Source organism: Salvia hispanica, chromosome 4, assembly GCF_023119035.1.
Source record: "Salvia hispanica cultivar TCC Black 2014 chromosome 4, UniMelb_Shisp_WGS_1.0, whole genome shotgun sequence".
In the NCBI taxonomy this organism is placed as follows: Eukaryota; Viridiplantae; Streptophyta; class Magnoliopsida; order Lamiales; family Lamiaceae; genus Salvia; species Salvia hispanica.
Genome location: NC_062968.1, coordinates 30,037,624 through 30,057,521, shown reverse-complemented (window position 1 = coordinate 30,057,521; position 19,898 = coordinate 30,037,624). Strand labels below are relative to the sequence as shown.

General features: G+C 38.1%; 2 protein-coding genes across 2 annotated transcripts; both read left to right on the top strand.

The window, feature by feature from the left end:
- The first annotated feature begins 8,812 nt into the window (after positions 1 to 8,812).
- LOC125220878 (putative late blight resistance protein homolog R1B-23) lies at positions 8,813 to 11,448 on the top strand. The gene is made up of 2 exons (XM_048123010.1): positions 8,813 to 8,956; positions 9,034 to 11,448. Exons 1-2 carry the CDS (start codon positions 8,813 to 8,815, stop codon positions 11,446 to 11,448), a joined length of 2,559 nt encoding a protein of 852 aa, XP_047978967.1.
- Positions 11,449 to 14,293: 2,845 nt separating this feature from the next.
- On the top strand, positions 14,294 to 16,125 carry LOC125222178 (putative late blight resistance protein homolog R1B-16). Its single transcript, XM_048124668.1, has 2 exons — positions 14,294 to 15,791; positions 15,971 to 16,125. The coding sequence occupies exon 1, from the start codon at positions 14,356 to 14,358 to the stop codon at positions 15,763 to 15,765; it is 1,410 nt and encodes a 469-aa protein (XP_047980625.1). The 5' UTR covers positions 14,294 to 14,355; the 3' UTR covers positions 15,766 to 15,791; positions 15,971 to 16,125.
- Positions 16,126 to 19,898: the final 3,773 nt, after the last annotated feature.

The window sequence follows — 19,898 nt, the reverse complement described above, 5'->3', positions numbered from 1 at the left end:
TTTTTAATAGATCGCAAAAGTATACTACCCACTTAACTATTTGGATGTTGTTATATGGTTCATGCTATCACCATATCCTTCGTTATAAGTGTAAAAATTTCTTTTTACTTTATCTTATTTAATATAAGGCTTAATATATCTATCTCCTTAATTAACCAACTAATCATACTATTATAACAATCAAACGATTGATCTTCACTATGTATGAGATCAATTATGCTGCATTCACTATATGTATAAATTTTTAATACATATTTTAAGTGGGGAACTTCTAAAATAGACTTAAGAGTTGCTATACAATCTGTGCACCTTTATGATATGTGATAAGAAATTATTTTCTACAGCAATGTTAAATATTTAAACTATATATATTCTTTTTTTTTTCTGCACTTTAGTTTTCATTTGTTACGACTTTCAGACTCTCATCGATTTAATATATCTCTTGACGGTTCTCTTTCTATATAATTTGTGGTTCTTCCTTTTAAGTATTATTTATAATTTTACATACTTAATAAGATACAAAAATCACATCCTCTCAAGCATTTAATTAGACTGTACACCATATAGTTTGATCCACTTCATTGTTCCCAATCTTATATCTTTTTATATTTATTTTCACAATCTCTTAACTCACCAAAGAATCATATCAAAGATTGTAACAATTACTGAAATTAGTCTAGTTTTAAATCATGTATTACTTTTGTAAAATAAAAGAATACTTAGACCAAATTAAAATAAAAATAACTTCAAAACATTTTAACCACAAAAGCAAAGTTTAAATTTTAAACAACATTTGAACAAATGGGTTGTAACAAAACTCATTTCTCAATATTTCAAGACCCAAGAGTGAAGATTTATTTGGTTTCTTAGTTTATTAATGACGCTACAGAGATTTGAATTATGTGGAGTGACCAGTCCCACACAACTACCTTCTCTGTCACACGGGAACTCTGCCCCATACTTTGACAATCTTTTAACGTTATAAAATCATAGCATTTTTGACACTCAATATACTTTGTTTCCAACAAAATACCTCCTATAGAAATCAAATTTTATAAAGACATATATTATCTTACCTTAAAGAGTTTAAAACAAGGATCACGACACTATATTATTTTACACGATGCACTTTTGAGTAAATATCTTGGGACTTATTACATAAGTGAATAACTTCTTATATTTTTAAGAAATCAATACGTATGCTTAATGAATCTATATTCATACTTCAAAATTAAATATACACTTATTGTTCACGTAGCTCTTTTATTATTTTTCATTTACTCTTCACTACATTATTATTTAATTCTTTAACTTAATGAATTCATGAATTTCAGGTCATTATATTTTGAAGTCCTTTCATCTTACATGTTTATAGATGTTGACTCACTCTCTTATGATAAAAGACTATCAATTACAAAAAGGTCTATATTTATCATTTAGCGACTATTGTCATTGATAACATATTCTCTTGCATTTTTTTTGAGTCCGGGTTTAATTGACAAGTTCAACTGATATAATTAATAGTATATCTTCTCTCTATTTGTAATATTGTACTTTACACTCATTTAAAGAGAATTTAATATAATCTAATTATCGCTATATTTGCTCATCGGAGCATTCACTTATGACTATGTTAGCTCAGAGAAGCATTAGTGTAACACCCCTTACTTAACGTAAATCACGGAATAAGTGATATCATATTTAATAATCGCGGGCACTTAAACAACTTTTGAGATTTCACTTTTTAATATATAAAAACCCTGCAACAGAAATGGACTATTGAAAACTTTATACTGGACATGCCACCCTTTCTAAGCTTTCTGAAATATTTATCAAGCAAACTTTTCATATATCATCATATTATCCTTATATTACTACATAGAACTCATTATATGATTAGCATCTTATAGGTCACAATATACATAGGTTCATCAATTATCCTCATATATCACACATTCTATGTCTCAATGACATCTCATATCATCATATAGTTTATAAAGGTCACACTAACATATAGCCATATTTAACGTCAGATATCATCATATATCAATTACTAACATTACAAAGCAATAAGCTCTCATCATACAGAAACCAGATCACACCACATAGCAGTCAAATCACATCATATAACCCCAGCGTACTCGGCAATAAACATGGGTACACATACCATCAACATATAGTCCAAATAGCGGGTGCCATATTGCCCATATAGGGCGGAAGTCAACTCATACCGTATAGTCCTTGTAGGACGAACATCACATTTTTGTATAGCAGTACTGTCGTCGTATGACACGCCGTACATGCCAGCTATACCCAATGTAATTAACCAAGCACGGGGCAACATCACATATATCAACAAACACATTTTACATCACATTTACTTCATGATAAAATCCATATAAACCTTATATAGTCACTCTCGTGCTCAACTTTATACATTTAAACATATTTCATATTATATCACTTATCAAGTTCATATATTCTCAAAATAAAACATTTATACAATGCTAACATTCTTAATGTTCAAACACCTCGTAGACTTACAAACATAAGCTCTTTCCCTTTCGATACTTCGCTACTTTCTAGGTCCCTTCCTTATTTCACTCGACACAACCATAGGCTCTTTTTAATTTGAATATATTATATACATTGTAATCATCAGTAAATTAGACTCAAATTGTTTTAATACATTCTAAAAATTCATGATTTCTTGCTTCAACATTAAACTCTTCTAATTTATCGTTCTCGGTCCTCGTCATTATTTCTAAAATTTTCCACAATTTCCCATTAGCCTTATTTTCACTCTTACTATGCATTAAGATATTGATCTCATGTATTCAACACTGATTCTCTTTCTTCTCTTAGTATGTATATTGTTCCTATTCATGAAGCAATATTCACTTCTTAAATTATTACTTTGATAAACTTTTCTAAATTCCCAAATTTATCATATGCACTTGTTGTATCATTATTCATGTATAACTCATAACATACTAAATAATAAATTATTCATACAATTAAACGGTGATGCAGAGCGGTTGTCCCTTCTCTCCTCGGTGACACATGTTCAATAATGTCCATATTCCGGACATGTCAAATACAAATGCAACTAATGACTAACATGTTCCATATGACACACGCAGACAATCCCACTGAGATCCATCCCCGCTCTGATACCACCTAAATTATCACACCCCCAACCCTATCTGACGTAACTACTTATAGTAAATAAATTCAAATTTTTAAAATAAGCAATCCACACGTCAAGGAAATAAAACACACATATTATATAATTTCAAAAAAAAACAACATTCATCAAGTACATATTTAAGGACATTCTGATCAGTAATGAGACCCTCTCACCACTCTATATACTAATACTTTTATCTACATGCAAAAATGTTGAGGAGGAGAAGGTTGCCAAAATGCATCAGCCGCTGACCCTGATAACATGTGGAGTTCCAATGACTCACGTCAACCTAAAAGGTTCACTGATATCTTATTCCTGAAAAATATTAGTGGTTTATATGAGCCACAACTCAGTGTATATAAATTTTCACCTTTAATTCCACATCCCAAGAATCAAACATATTCTTTAACCAATATACATGAATGCATATGCCACTCTGTTCAGTTTATTATTTTGTGACAAATCAAGCCTGATATCTGCCCGGGATTCCATTGTATCTGACCCGAAGGTCTCATTGCCATTGTACATATATATATATCACCCGAAGGTCCATTGCCATTGTATATATGACCCATAGGTCGCATTGCCATTGTATACATATATATGACCTAAAGGTCCATTGTCATTATACATATGACCCGTAGGTCCATTGCCATTGTATATGACCCGTAGGTCCATTGCCATTGATATCAGACCCAGGTCATGACAGTCACAGATCCGCTTTAATCCAATGATTCAAATAATTCCATGTGCAAACATATCAATAGCATCAATTACATATCCATATATTCCATCAATTAACTCACATACTAGAGATAAATATATCTATTGCACAAATCTCATATGCACATCATATTACACTATCAATATCAAATAACACATAATTATTTCAAGCTCACCATATAATTCAAATATTCATCAAATTTAACATATAACAATCAATCACATAAAATATGTAAAATTAAAAGTGTGATTTATACACACCTGATTACGACAAATAATCTAACCGAGCACTTGTTCCTTCTTCCTGATCTTCAACACTTGACGCTATGCAATAAATACATATTCAAATTAATTTCATATTTTTTTTTCTACATGATTTGCGTGTTAGAATTAGCTATAATATAAGTACTGTATAACTATTTTCTCTACGTATATGTAAGTAATTATACCATCACGTATATGTAAGTAATTATACCATCCACTTGTGTACATATAGTTCTAATTCGAAATACTATACTATTACTTATATCTGTATATCTATATAGTTGCAAAAACCCTCACATACATCAAAAATACTAAATTAGGTGTATAATTATTCCAAAATAATGTAATTAAATGCATTAGCATCTAAATTAATAATTATTGAAAATATTCATTAAAAAGGGGCGTATATATTATGTATTGTTTCTACTAATCTCATCACTATGATTTTAAATAATTCAATATGCATATGACTAAATAACATATTAAATAAATATTTCAACCTTACCTTCGTAATCTATTTTCCTTGAGGTGAGTTCTTCTCCTTTTTCTCTTTTTTTCTTTTTTTGTTCTTTTCAAATAAAAACGTAGCTTACAATAGAGAGTATTGCCATTTGAAAAATAATTCTTTTTACCTCCTTATTTTATTTATTGTACAGACCGACTTAATATGTTTATCATCTTCTTTAAAAAGCATTAGTCATACTACAAAAAATATAAATGAGACACGTCTTTTTTACAAATAATAAAAAAAAACATTTCCTCCCCTCACATATTTTACAAGTTTAAAACTCCATGCATGATTGCATGCACTATATTTATATATTAGTATATATTTACATTTTACACCGTAGGGACATCCGGACACACTCACATATTTATTATGCATGTACACACATATATACATTTATTACTTTAACTAATCCATTGTAATAAATTTCTTTTTATATTACCTCACTTAATATTTTTATTCCAATGATAATAAAATATGCCACTGCAAAGAAATATGTAGATATGTAAAAGTATGTATATCTTGGGTATGGGATATTACACAACAGATACTGACGCCATTTCTGCACTGCCTCCACAATGGCATACAACTCCAGGCGATAGGGTGGTTGTCCTGAATGAGGACCGCCCCAATCCCTACATCAGATGCATCAGTCTCGACGTAAAAAGTCGTTTCGAAATCCGGCAATCGCAAAACCGGAGCTGTAGACATGGTTGTTTTTAGATTCTCAAACCCCTCATCCGCGGCCGCAGACCAATCGAAAGCGTCCTTCTTGAGTAGATCCGCTAAAGGCGCCGCAATCAGCGCATGCCACGCGATGAAACGCCGATAATACCCTGTCAGCCCCAAGAACCCTCGTAGTTGCTTTACATTTTTAGGTTTTGTCCAAGACGTCATAGTGGCTAACTTTGCAGGATCGGCTTTCAACAATCCGTCGCCAATCAAGTGCCCTAGGTACTCAACCGTCGACCTACAGAACGAACACTTGGATAGTTTGACAAAGAATTTATTGTCACGGAGAATAGTCAAGACCGCGGCCAGATGCTGACCGTGGCTCTCCTCGGTCGGACTGTAGATAAGTATATCATCAAAGAACACAATGACACACTTCCGCAACAGTGGCTGAAAAATTGTGTTCATGGCCGCCTGGAGCGTTGATGGAGCATTAGTTAATCCGAATGGCATTACCATAAACTCGAAGTGGCCTTCGTGGCTGTCTTGAATATGTCTTCATCATGCATTTGGATATGATGGTACCCTGAACGGAGGTCCAACTTCATGAAGACCTGTGCCTTGCCCAACTCGTCAAAACAATTCATCCGCCGTGGGAATAGGAAAATGGTCTGGCACTGTTGCATTATTCAGCGCCCGATAATCAATGCAAAATCTAAAAGTACCATCCTTCTTGCGGATCAGCAACACTGGAGAGGAGAAAGGGTGCTACTTCGTTGAATGATACCCTGTTCCAGCATTTCACGAACCTGCCTCTCTATCTCGATCTTCTGGAAATACGGATACCTATACGGGCGAACATTAACGGGTGTGTACCCGGAAATAGATGGACACGGTGATCGAACGGCCATCTAGGGGGCATCCCCTCTGGCAGGCTGAAAATCGGTCGAAACTCCTCCAAAACTGAACTCACGCCCGCGGGTAATCCCGCTGGGAATTCCTCGTCGTCTCCCGAAGTAGACACTGCTACCTCCAGCTCAAGCAAAACAATTTCATAATATTCCTGCATCGATGGGGAGGGGATCAGCGAGGATAAGGATTGCAAAGAAACCCGACGGGGCGGAGGTCGTAAGCCTTTCAGAACGATTGGCCTGTCTGCTTGTATGAACTCCAGCGTCTTCCCCGCGAAATCCGTCGTGACTTTGCCCAAAGACTCTAACCAGTCCATCCCAAGAATCACGTCGTGACCATGCACCGGCAAAATATGGAGGTCAATCGTAAAAGTAGTGCCCTGTATTTTGATCGACGTTTGCTTCGAGATGTGAGTGCATAATAGGGCCTCGCCGTTTCCAACGTATACTCGAAACGGCTTTATTGGCGATAGCAGAAGGTGGAGCTGTTCTTGCTGTCGCAGGATGCATGAAATCCCTATCACTTCCTGTATCGATCAATATGCGCACCTCACGATTGTGAATTAGCCCAATCACCTTCAGTGGTTGCGAGCGGTGTCCCCCATCCATTGCGTTGATATGTGAGACATCCGCATACACAGGTTCTTCCAAACGAACCTCGTCCTGATCCGCACCGTCTACCTCGCCGCATAACACAACAGGCGTTGCTTGCAAACATGGCCCACGATCCATTTTTTCGGGCAATGGTAACAAAGCCCAAGGCGGGCGCGTTCCGCTTTCTCCGCCGAGCAGACCAAAACTTTTGGAAATCGTGTCTGTTCCGGGCCCCGGTTAGTCGAACCAGTTGGGACAGCCGTGGCAACCGCCGGCGTGGGTGGTTGCGTTGTCGTGTTGATGGACTGCGGCCGAGTATCCCGCGGGTGCCACGCGCGACGATTGTTGTAAGTCGCTGGCTGCGGTGATTTTTCCGGTTGAGTTGCTGCAAACTCCAATTTCAACGCCATCGCCGCCGCGAGAGAAGGTGGTCGGTGCAGTCTCAAATGCTCCTGCAAATCAGGCTTGAGCCCCGCTACGAATAAGGTAAACAGTTCTGACTCCGGAATACCCTGAACTCTATTCAAGTACTTTTCGAACATATTGTGATACTCCACCACCGAACCCGTTTGAGTGAGTTTTGCAACTAACCCAAAATAATTTTGAAAACTTTGTGGGTCAAAGCGATGACGCACATCCTCCAAAAATTCATGCCATGTCACGAAATCATTGTTCGCACAATAATTGAACACCCACTCTGATGTCAGGGGGTCGAAAAGCATCACCACGTAGTGTAAACGATGGGCCTGAGGCATCATAAGGTGATCAAAAAAATACTTGACTCTGGGGATCCAATTTGCAGCATCAGTTCCATCGAACCTTAGTGGTGGCATCTTCACCTTATAGGATTTATCATACCCCGATGCTTGAGGATTGTAACGCTGAGGGGGGTCCCAACAGGACCCATGTCGTTCCGGTGGCTGGTCGTAATCCCCATACTGAGGTTGGGAATTTCGAGTCTCCGGCGGATCCCAACACAATGATGTCCGTTCTCGTCTCTCGCGGCGGCCCCAATCATCGGAGCGATGCTCGCGCAGCCTGAAACTAGGGTTCCTGGCACGTGAACCATTCTCCCAATTTCTTCATCGTTGGAAGTCTTCCCCATCCGAATCCTCTGCCTCGTCAAACCCTACCCGCACCTCCTGGAAACGCGCGGTGGTTGAGTCAAGACTTTCGAACCGGCGGTCTGTTTCCTCCCTCCAAGAATCAAATTTCTCCAACCGATCCAAAACACGATCTAGTTTCCCTCCTACTGAATCATCGGAATCGGCTCTTCCAGAGAACGGCCGATCACTATCCCATCGTCATGATTACCACGGGCAAAACCCCCGTGATCGCACCGCCCATCCGAATAGTTGCGGCGTGACGATCCGCTCGGAAAGTTGTCCGGTCTCCAGGCAGACATTCCGTTGTCGTGATAACGCTTCATGAGTACACAAGTGAAAGCACCCGTTGTTAAGGATCTTCTCCTTAACGGTGGCCGGCTATGTCGCTCGGCATCCAAGATGAACGTCCGGCGCCCTGACGTAGGGTCGGCGGCAAAAGATGACGGTTGTGCGCGGGATTTGTTCCCGTCGGGCAGTGGCAAATCTGATTTGTAATGTAAATTCTTGTCTCGCAAGATTAGGGCAGAAAGTTTATGTTTATTATTCAATGAATGCTTCTTTCTGACAAAAGCCCTATTTATATTATCTAAGGACCCTAGGGTTGGTTTAACCTAATCCTAATCATCTCAGGAAAGAACCAACAAAGAAAACCTGAAACGGAGCTTATAATTACGCTCAACTCTAAAAGGAAATAAAACAATTAAAAGTTAATATCCAAAAATAAATACTCGAAAGAAATAAAAAAAGAATTAACTATCAAAATAACTCCTTCCCTACTTGGGAACGTAGTCACCGAATCTATTCGGTAGACGAGCGTTCCTCTTCGGCTTAGTCTTCGCAATGGATGCCTGCACCGGCGCTGCCTCCACCTGCGCCCCCGGCGAGGTCGTCACTTCACCATCTGCTTCTTGATCTTCCTCATCGGCCACTTCCTCCGCTGACACGCTTTGGACGTTCCCTTGTTGCTGAGGTTGATGAGGCGTATATGGTCTTATCACTCCTCTTGTTAAACAATGAATTATATCCATCCACAACAAAGCTGTTGGCTTGCAATTGAATCTAAAGCATTTTCCAGATAAAGAAATAATAAGGGAGGTAGCAAATACATCAGAAGAGATTATTCAATATCTTTTCTCCCCACAAAATCTATCAGCTGATTGTGGATCCACAGAACCAAGTGTCAGACTTTCAGACCAATTGGGGGAGTTGGCTGAGGACCTCGATTCAACTGTTGGATATGTCGTTGACTACTGCAAGATCAACGACCATTCAGTCCGGCAACAGAGTAATGTTGCGGTTGGTTTTGGTGAGGATGTGACTGATTCTACTGTTGCTACATCATCAAGACCTGCACCTACAACCAAATGTTTTGCGCCTGACTTTGATGAAGATCCTAGTGCTTCACCATCACTATATCCACCCACGAGCAGAGATGATGTGGTTGGTTTTGATGAAGATATACTACGCATGATCAACCTAATAACTGACAATTCGTATTCCAACCGAGAAATCCTCCCTATTGTCGGAATAGGAGGCATTGGTAAGTCCACACTTGATAAATCTATTTATCATCATCCATTGATCGTGGATCAATTTGATATTCGAGCTTGGGTCACAATATCACAAGATTATACTATGAAAAATATTCTCTCACAATTACTAGCTTCGCTCAACAGAAAAGTACATCAAGTTGGAAGGGGTTCATTGATAGTAATCAAAGCTGAGAAGCTTGAAGTTTACAAAATCTTATTGGGGCGGAGGTATCTCATAATAATGGATGATATGTGGAGTACGGAAGCTTGGGATCACGTGCAAAGGCTATTTCCTAACAATCATAATGGAAGCCGGATCATATTAACCACAAGGCTTATGGCTGTCGCAACTTATGCTGCCACTGGGCAGAAAATTCATATGATGCGTTTCTTGGATGACGAACAAAGTTGGCGTTTGTTCCACCACAAGGTTTTCGGAGATCAAGATAGTCCTCATGAGCTACGTAGTGTTGGGGAAAAAATTATAAAAGGATGTGGAGGACTGCCCCTCTCAATTGTTAATGTGGCAGGACTTTTATCCAGGATTCCTAGAACTCCCAAGTTGTGGCAGCAAATTGAAGTAAATGACGGGCAGTTGGGATCAATATTATCTTTGAGTTACAACCACTTGCCTCCACACTTGAGGAAGTGTTTCTTGTATATGGCAGTCTTCCCTCCAGATTATGACATTCGTGCCTCTGAACTCTTCAAACTTTGGGCAGCTGAGGGCTTTATAGAACGGCGAAATGAATCTGAAAGCCTAGAACTGGTTGCGGAGGAGTGCTTGGAGGATCTGATCAAGCAAAGTCTAGTTTTGATCACTAGCCGGAAAATTGATGGCAAAATCAAAAGTTGCAGGCTGCATAGTATGGTGCGGGACTTTTGTGTGAGACAGGCCGGGCGAGAAAAGTTCCTTCTTTCTGTTATGGACTACTTCCCTACTCCTATCTTGAGAAGACATTTTCTTCCACAAGTCCTCCAAAATCATCACCGTGTAAGTGTTAGTTGGCATGATCTACATCTTAAAGACTCTACGCATAGCTCATGCACAACTTCTATTATATGCATCCCGCAGAGAGGGTATAGGCCCAAAGGCTCTGTAGAGAACTTCACCTCTCTTAGGGTTCTTCATGTTTTACGTAGAAACGATCATTCATATTGGGAGCTAGGTCAAGTGTTTGAACTGATTAATCTCACTTACCTTGCTTCCAACATTCCTGATAGTATTGTCCCTCCAGCTATTGCAAAGCTTCAGAATCTGCAGACATTAATTATTTACAAATCTGATGTTCGTTTGCCAGAGGAGATTTGGAGGTTGAGTCAGTTGAGACATCTTATCGCCTTCTCATTTTATCCTTTACCCTTTCCCAAAGGAGAAACTCCTTTAAAAAACTTACAAACGCTTTCTATTGCAAAAAGTTTTGTATGTAGTCAAAGGATGGCGGGTTTGATCCCAAACATAAGAAAGTTAGGAATATGCTACTCGGAAGAGGACTTTGGTGCAGGCGATAATCTTTACAAAGCCATGAATATTTTTCGACTTGAGAAGCTGAAACTAAAAATGTATAGTTCATCTGTGCCGCATCCTTGGAGGCTTAGGTTTTACTCTAGGCTGAAAATGTTAGAATTAAGCGGCGGGTGGATTCATTGGAGAGATATGACAATTGTTGGTCCGTTGCCTAAGCTTCAAGTGTTGAAACTAAAGAACTATGCTTGCTATGGGGAACACTGGGAAACCATTGATGAGGAATTTCATGACTTGATACTTCTGCTTATTGATGAATCAAATCTCAAGTTCTGGAGAACTAAATGGACCCACTTTCCGAGTCTCAAGTGCCTAATGCTTCATCGTTGTCCATACTTGGATGAGATTCCACGTGATATTGGAACAATTCCTTCACTTGAACTGATTGAGATCGATGATCACAACTTTGCACTCGGCAAATAAAATACAAGGTAAGCATGGCCTAAAGGTTGTTGTGAAGCGTCCGTGATCCTCTCAAACCTGACCATGCCCATCATATAAGGTAAGAAACTCATAAAAGTTGCAATAGCTGAGCATCTTCTCTCTTTTTAACATTTCTCAGTTCATAGAATGTTGGTTGATTCCTCTGCAGAGCTTTGATGAGGTAGCTTATCATATATTCTACAGACGAAAGAGGCAGAAATAAAGGTGCAATGGTTGGTGATGTTTGTTTAAGCATGAATGGTTGATAAAATCGTACTTGTTTGCAAGCTGGTTTCAGATAACTGTGTTATCATGTGTAGTAGTATTTCTCAAAGTTAAATGTTTGTTTGGATTACCATTCTTGTTTACAATACTCTACACAGGGAAGAATAGGCTGCTCTGGGTGGTACAGTGTCCTTGTTAATGTAGTTGAACAAGTTTGTATAAACAAGTGAAGTGAGAGCATTTAAAGACAAATAAGTGATATGCGTTGAAATGACAATTTGTAAATATGATTATCAATGCTAAATTCAGACGTTTCAGGTAATGGCAAAAAGTGATATGTATATGAACTAATTTATGATATTAAAATTAATTAATACAGATAAAAGGATGGGAGCCTATGGGGTCAAAGTCTATGATGTTGTTAATATTAGTATATTTTTATTGTAGAGAAATAGAGCATCAGTTCAGAACGTTTAGAAACAGTTAAAAACAGAATTATTGTAGATTTATTTACTTTTTCCACTTTTAACAATGGATCCCACATTATCGTAACTTTTTCTAATCATTACTAATGGAAGAATTGGTGGCACCAATCTGCCATTGTCATTTTAGTTAGACAAATTTCCTGCATACACCTGATATGTATCCATCCACGACAAAGCTGTTATCTTGCAAAACAATAAGGGATGTAGCTAAATTGGTAAGTCCACACTTGCTAAATATGTTTATCATCATCCAATGATCATGCATCAGTATGATATTCAAGCTTGGGTCACAATATCACAAGATTATAGTATACCAAGTATTCTCTCACAATTACTGGCTTCGCTAAAAGGAAAACCAGATCCAGTTGGAAGGGATTCATCAGTAGTAATCGATGCAGAGAAGCTCGAAATTTTCAAAATCTTATGGGGGAGGAGGTATCTCATAGTAATAGACGACATTTGGAGTGTGGAAGCTTGGGATCACGTGCAGAGGCTATTTCCGGACAATAATCGATACTATCAATGTTATTACATAGTAATAGTAGTAATATTTTGTCCGTTTTCATTTTGGCCTTATATGTATAATTGTATCCCAATAACGTTATAAGCAGTTACTTTGACAAAACTTGATATGGCTTATGAAGCTCTGGAGTCCCTGCAACAAACCTTACTCCTAATCCTTCAATTCCACGATGATCATGTCATCATTCCTGCTGTTAAGCAACATATTGTATCCATCCACGACAAAGCTGTTGTGTTGCAGTTTAATCTCAAACGATTTCCAGATAAAGAAGCAATAAGGGAGGTAGCAAATGCAACTGAAGAGATTATTCACTCTCTCTTCTTCACACAAAATATATCTGATTTTGGACTTTCAGATCAATTGGGGCAATTGGCTGAGGAGCTCGACCCAACTGTTGGATATGTGGTTGACTACTGCAAGAGCAAGGGCGACTCAGTCAGTGATTCTTCAACTGTTAGTTCATCATCAAGATCTGCACTCAAGACTCAAGTTGAACATCTCCCGGTTGAGCTGCTTGCAATATATACAAGCGGGTTAAGGAGATTAGCGGACAAAATAAAGTCAAGTAGCAGAGAATTAGCAGATGAAGATCCCAGTGATTCACCATCAATCACGACCAAAGATGATGTGGTTGTGGTTGGTTTTGATGAAGATCCCAGTGATTCACCTCCACTCACGACCAAAGATGCTGCAGCTGGTTTTGATGATGATCTCAATGATTCTGCTGCTGCATCATCATCATCATCAAGACCTGCATCTACAAGCAGATATTTTTTGATTGACTTTGCTGAAGATCCGAGTGATACACCATCAATATATCCACCCACGACCAAAGATGATGCGGCTGGTTTTGATGATGATCTGAATGATTCTGCTGCTGCTGCATCTACAAGCAAATATTTTGTGGCTGACTTTGCTGAAGATCCAAGTGATACACCATCAATATATCCACCCACGACCAAAGAGGATGTGGTTGGTTTTGATGAAGATATACTACAGATGATGGACCGAATAACTGACTATTCATCCTATTCCAACCTACAAATCCTCCCTATTGTTGGAATGGGAGGCATTGGTAAGTCCAAACTTGCTAAATCTATTTATCATCATCCATTCATTATAAAGCATTTTGATATTCGAGCTTGGGTCACAGTATCACAAGATTATAGTTTACCAAGTATTCTCTCACAGTTACTAGCTTCGCTCAAAGGAAAAGTAGATCCACTTGGAAGTGATTCGTTGAATGTAATCGAAGCAGAGTATCTTGAAATTTGCAAAATCTTATCGGGTAGGAGGTATCTCATTGTAATGGACGACATTTGGAGTGTGGAAGCTTGGGATCTCGTACAGGGGTTATTTCCCGACAACGGTAATCGAAGCCGTATCATATTAACCACAAGGCTTATGGATGTGGCTAGTTATGTTTCGTGGAACATTCATATAATGCATTTCTTGGATGATGAACAAAGCTGGCGTTTGTTCCAACGCAAGGTTTTCGGTGATCAAGATTGTCCTCGTGAGCTACGTAGTGTTGGGGAAAAGATTGTAAAAGGATGTGGAGGACTACCCCTCTTAATTGTTACTGTGGCAGAAATTTTATTGAGGATTCCTAGATCTCCAAAGTTGTGGCAACAAATTGAAGTAAATGATGGGCAGTTGGGATCAATATTATGTATGAGTTACAACCACTTGCCTCCACACTTGAGGAAGTGTTTCTTATATATGGCAGCCTTCCCTCAAGATTATGACATCCATGCCTCTGAACTCATCAAACTTTGGGTAGCTGAGGGTTTGATTAAACAGAAAAGTTCATCTAAAAGCGAAGAAATGGCGGCGGAGGAGTACTTGGAGGAACTGATAAAGCAAAGTCTAGTTTTGACCACTAGCCGAAAAAGTGATGGCAAAACCAAAAGTTGCAAGCTGCATAGTATGGTACGGGACTTTTGTGTGAGACAGGCCGGGCAAGAAAAGGTCCTTCTTTCTGTCACGGACTACTTCCCTAATCTTATCTTGAGAAGGCATTTTCTTCCACAAGTCCTTCAAAATCATCACCGTGTAAGTGTTAGTTGGCATGATCTACATCTTAAAGACTCTACGCATAGCTCATGCACTGCTTCTATTATATGCATCCCGCAGAGAGGGTATAGGCCCAAAGGCTCTGTACAGAACTTTACTTCACTTAGGGTCCTTCATGTTTTACGTAGAAATGATCATTCATATTGGGAGCTAGGTCAAGTGTTTGAATTGATTTATCTCACTTACCTTGCTTCCAACATTCCTGATAGTATTGTCCCTCCAGCTATAGCAAAGCTTCAGAATCTGCAGACTTTAATTATTTATAGATATTATGTTCGTTTGCCAGTGGAGATTTGGAGTCTGAAGCAGTTGAGACATCTTATCGCCTTCTCATTTCAATCTTTACCCCTTCCCAAAAGAGCAACTCTTTCTCTAGTAAACTTGCAAACGCTTTCCATGGCAACAAACTTTGTATGTAGTGAAAGGATGGTGAAAATGATCCCAAACATAAAAAAGTTAGGGATATGCTACTCTGAAGAGAAGTTTGGTGTAGGCTATCATCTTGATAACCTTATACAATTGCTTCAACTTGAGAAGCTCAAATTGGAGGTGCATAGTTCATTTGTGCCACGTCTGAATCCTATTTTCCCCCTATCACTGAAGAAGTTGGAATTGAGTGGCAGGTGGATTTCTTGGAGAGCTATGACGATTGTTGGTTTGTTGCCTAATCTTCAAGTGTTGAAACTCTTGAACTATGCCTGCTATGGGAAACAATGGGAAACCATTGAGGGGGAATTTCGTATGTTGATACATCTGTTTATTGATGAATCAGATCTACAGTGTTGGAGAACTAAATGGACCCACTTTCCAAGCCTCCAGTGCCTAATGCTTCATCGTTGTCCATACTTGGATGGGATTCCAAATGATATTGCAGATATTCGGACACTTAAACTGATTGAGATCGATGATCTTAACCAATCTCTTTTGTACTCGGCAAAAAGAATACAAAAGAAACAGCGGGAACACTGGCGAAATGATGACCTGAAAGTGATGGTGAAGCGTTCTTGATCCTGTTGCAAAGTGCTTCATATCAGGTAAGGAATTCATAAAATGGCAAGGTTTGACACATTTTTAGTAACCATACGTCACAAACATTAGTAAGCTAATTAACAAGTTAGGAAAACACGTTGCCAATAGCTAAGCATCTTCCTCTATTTTTAACATTTCTCAGTTCGTAGAATGTTAGTTGATTCCTTTCGGTTTTTTCTTGTAGAGCATTGATGAGGTAGCTTATCAGAAACAAAAGGTGGAATGGTTGGCGATGTTTGTTGAAGTATGAATGGTTGAAAAATTCCTTGTTTGCAAGATGATTTCAAATAACTGTGAATGATAAATACTCCCTCTGTCCCCAAGAATATGCACTTTGGATTGGGCACGAGTTTTAATGCACAATTGATAAAATAAGAGAGATAGAAAGAAAAAGTATTAAAGAACTGTTAATGGAGAATGGGTCCAACCTTAATACGAAGAAAAAAGTTTCCAAAATTGGAAAGTGCATATTCTTGTGGGACGGAGGGAGTATTGTGTTATAACAATGTGAAGTTAAATGTTTGTTTGAATTCACATTCTTGTATTACTCTACAAGAATAGGACTTTGTATCAATTGGGAGAACAGATATTGTTCCATTCGTTAAATAACTTTATTTTTTTGGAACCAAATTCCATTAGAACTAGGAAAGAATAAATTGTTGGTTCTTGATTTAAATGTTTACATTTTTTTCTAATTTATTAGTTGAAGCTGAATGTCTGTATGCCATTACATATTCTTGAGTGTTTGTGGGATTCCAAATGATATTGCAGATGTTTGAACACTTGAAATGATTGAGATCGATCATGGTAACCAATCTCTTTTGCACTCAGCAAAATTTATATGGAGTACAAGAGAAAGAATGCGAAGTAGGATATGATGACATAAAAATTGTAGTGAAGCATTCATGATTCTGTTTCAAAGCTAAGCAACTTCCTCTCTTTTGAACATTTCTCAGTTTGTAGAATGTTGGTTGATTCCTGTCATTTTTTCTTTACAGAACTTTACTACACTTAGGGTCCTTCATGTTTTACGTAGAAATGATTATTATTCATATTGGGAGCTAGATCAAGTGTTTGAATGGATAGATCTCACTTACTTGCTTCTAACATTCTCAATAGCATTGTTCCTCCAACTATAGTCTCGCTTGGGAACCTGTCTTCCTTTTATAGCACGACGCAGAATCTCATTCTCCCCTACAATGACAAATGTGAGAGATACAAGACTCCCTGCCCCAATCTATGTTAGATCGTTGAAATAGTCTTGCAAGAGCATGGGTCAGGTGCAGCTCTTAGTCGCAGAAGAAGTTCGTGCAGACTTTGTGATGTGACAAGTGCAGTCGGTTTTCCAAACAATAGGCAAAATTCCCAATAGCAAACAACGCCAACCTTTTGACCTAAATCAGAAAACCTTCATTGTGAGCTAAACCATTGGCAAGAGATGCTGTGAAAGTATACATGTAAATGCAACACTAGTGGAGGCAAGTGGTTGTAGTACAAAGATAATATTGATCCCAACTGCCCATCATTTACTTCAATTTCTTGCCACATTTTTGGAGTTCTAGAAATCCTGGATAGAAGTTATGCCAATTAAAATGTTAATATAATTACACTAATATTATGAAATTAGAGCTAATTAATTACTTATGCTTTTAATTATGCTATCAAAATGAAAAGTGCAATTAGCATGAGACGAGAGAATATTATATAGGTGGTCGTCTAGTGTATCTCAACATGAAATAATTCTACTCTATTTCATAAAAACATAAGTATACGTATACTTCTGATCAAAATCATAGGGTTGCAAGGTCAGCCGAATTAAAATTTGTCGCTATAATTCATATTAGTAATCTGAAGTTGCTCCACACAATCTGAACTCATTTTTTCTGTTAAATTAACAAGCATATACCAACTGCTTCTGGGATAATTATGGAAATATGAATTTATCTCCTTTAGAAAGGATGGTAGATCTTCCTGACCCAAAAAGATATCGTTCTAATATGTATCAAAAAGGCTATATCAAATCACAAAAACCAAAAATTAGGATTAGATGGGGGATATAATACCAAACTAAATGAAAATTGATAAATTAGGTGCGCATCAATTATGTTATCTTTCAATTCACAATCCACAAATATTTCGAACATTTCTTCACAAATTCACGCTAAATAAAAATAGTGAAAATATATAAGAATAAAAGAATAGGCATTTACAATTACAAGAATTTTGCCATCAACATTCAGCAGCAAATATTGAAGAAAGAAGAGAAAAGTTCATCAATTTTAGTCGTGGAATTTGAAAATCTTGGATGGATATATATATTCCTCTTTGTTTGCTTGCAGTGTCCTGTTTTCATGTACCTTAACTCAGTGTCCGATCGTACAAAGGATGATAGTTCTGTCTTTTAGTAGCAGGTTTGATTGTTAATTTTCAGTCTTTCTTAGCTCATTTTTCTTATTCACTCATATTTATATGATAGTACTATATATTTGGTCTTATAGTTTCCCTGCTTCAAAAGATTTCCCACATGCTGATCAAAGAGAGAGTGTTAGTGGTAGATTTATTTGCTCAACACAGGTTAAGTTGGTCTTCCGATACTATCAATATTATTACGTAGTAGTTGTAGTAGTAGTAGTAGTAATATTTTGTCCGTTTTCATTTGTATAATTGTATCCCAATAAAGTTATTGGGATTGATAATTCCGATCCAAACTGATAAGCAGTTACTTTGACAAATTGTTGGTGTGCACTTGATATGGCTATGGCTTATGGAGCTGTGTCTTCCCTGAAAAAAACCTTACTCCTAATCCTTCAACGCCACGATGATCATGTCATCACTCCTACTGTTAAGCAACAGATTGTATCCATCCGCCACAAAGCTGATGTGTTGCAATTGAATTGCATAGGATTTCCAGATGAAGAAACAATAAGGGAGGTAGCAAATACAACTAAAGAGATTATTCAATATCTTTTCTCCCCACAATATCTATCAGATAATGGATCCATAGACCCAACTGTCTGTTGGGAAATAAACACAGGCAATCACAAATATAAAAGGAGAATGAACACAACGAATTGTTTACCCAATTCGATACAAAGTGTATCTACGTCTGGGGCGATGCCAAGCCAGGGATTTCACTATATAATTTCAGGATGATTTTACAATGAGGGGACACCTCTATTTATAAGCAAAATAGAGAGCCCTAATTCTAGTCAACTAGGAAACATATTCCATAAGGAAATATCTTCTATGGAATAAATCTATCACAAGGAAATATACTTCTAGGAAACAAATCCTAAATATGGTAGGAGATTAGGCTCCATAATTAACAATCTCCCACTTGGAGACTAACAACTCCTACGCCACCATATCCTCGTGATCTCATCCCTGCATCCGCTTAGCATCACCTAACCTTCTCTTCAAGTTTCAAGGCCAATTGAAGCTATGCATAGCTTCAATTTCTCTAAGGTCACCACCTTAGTAAACATGTCTGCTGGATTCTCATTTCCAAGTATCTTCTCAAGTTGCAGGATTTTCATCTCCACTAGGTGCCGAATGTAATGATACTTCAACTCCACATGCTTTGTCCTAGAATAAAACGTTGGATTCTTTGCCAAGAAAATAGCACTCTGACTATCACTGTAGAGTCTGCTACTCTTGTTCTCCTTCCCAAGTTCATCTAAGAAACTCTGCAACCACACCATCTCCTTGCTTGCCTCCGTTGCGACTACATATTCAGCCTCCGTAGTAGACAAGGCAACGGTCTTCTGCAACTTAGAAGTCCATGAAATAGCAGTACCACCATAAGTAAATACATACCCGGTTGTGCTTCTTCTCCCATCAAGATCATTGGACGCCAAGTCTGCATCCACATAACCTGCCAGCTCGACATTCTTGCCATTGAAACATAAGACTCTTTCTGTAGTACCTCTCAAGTATCTAAGGATCCATTTAACCGCTTCCCAATGTTGCTTGCCCGGATCACCCATGAACCGACTCACTACTCCCACTGCTTGTGCAATATCAGGCCTCGTACACACCATTGCATACATAATACTGCCAATTGCTGAAGCATAAGGAACTTTCTTCATTTCAGCACGTTCTTCTTTTGTACT

What these genes read in the sequence shown, in the direction of transcription:
- LOC125220878 (XM_048123010.1), top strand. Translation starts at nt 8,813, where the DNA reads ATGCCTGCACCGGCGCTGCCTCCACCTGCGCCCCCGGCGAGGTCGTCA. An exon ending in AGGTTGATGAGGCGTATATG is followed by an intron (nt 8,957 to 9,033) that starts GTCTTATCACTC and finishes TTGAATCTAAAG; the next exon opens with CATTTTCCAGATAAAGAAAT.
- LOC125222178 (XM_048124668.1), top strand. Translation starts at nt 14,356, where the DNA reads ATGAGTTACAACCACTTGCCTCCACACTTGAGGAAGTGTTTCTTATAT.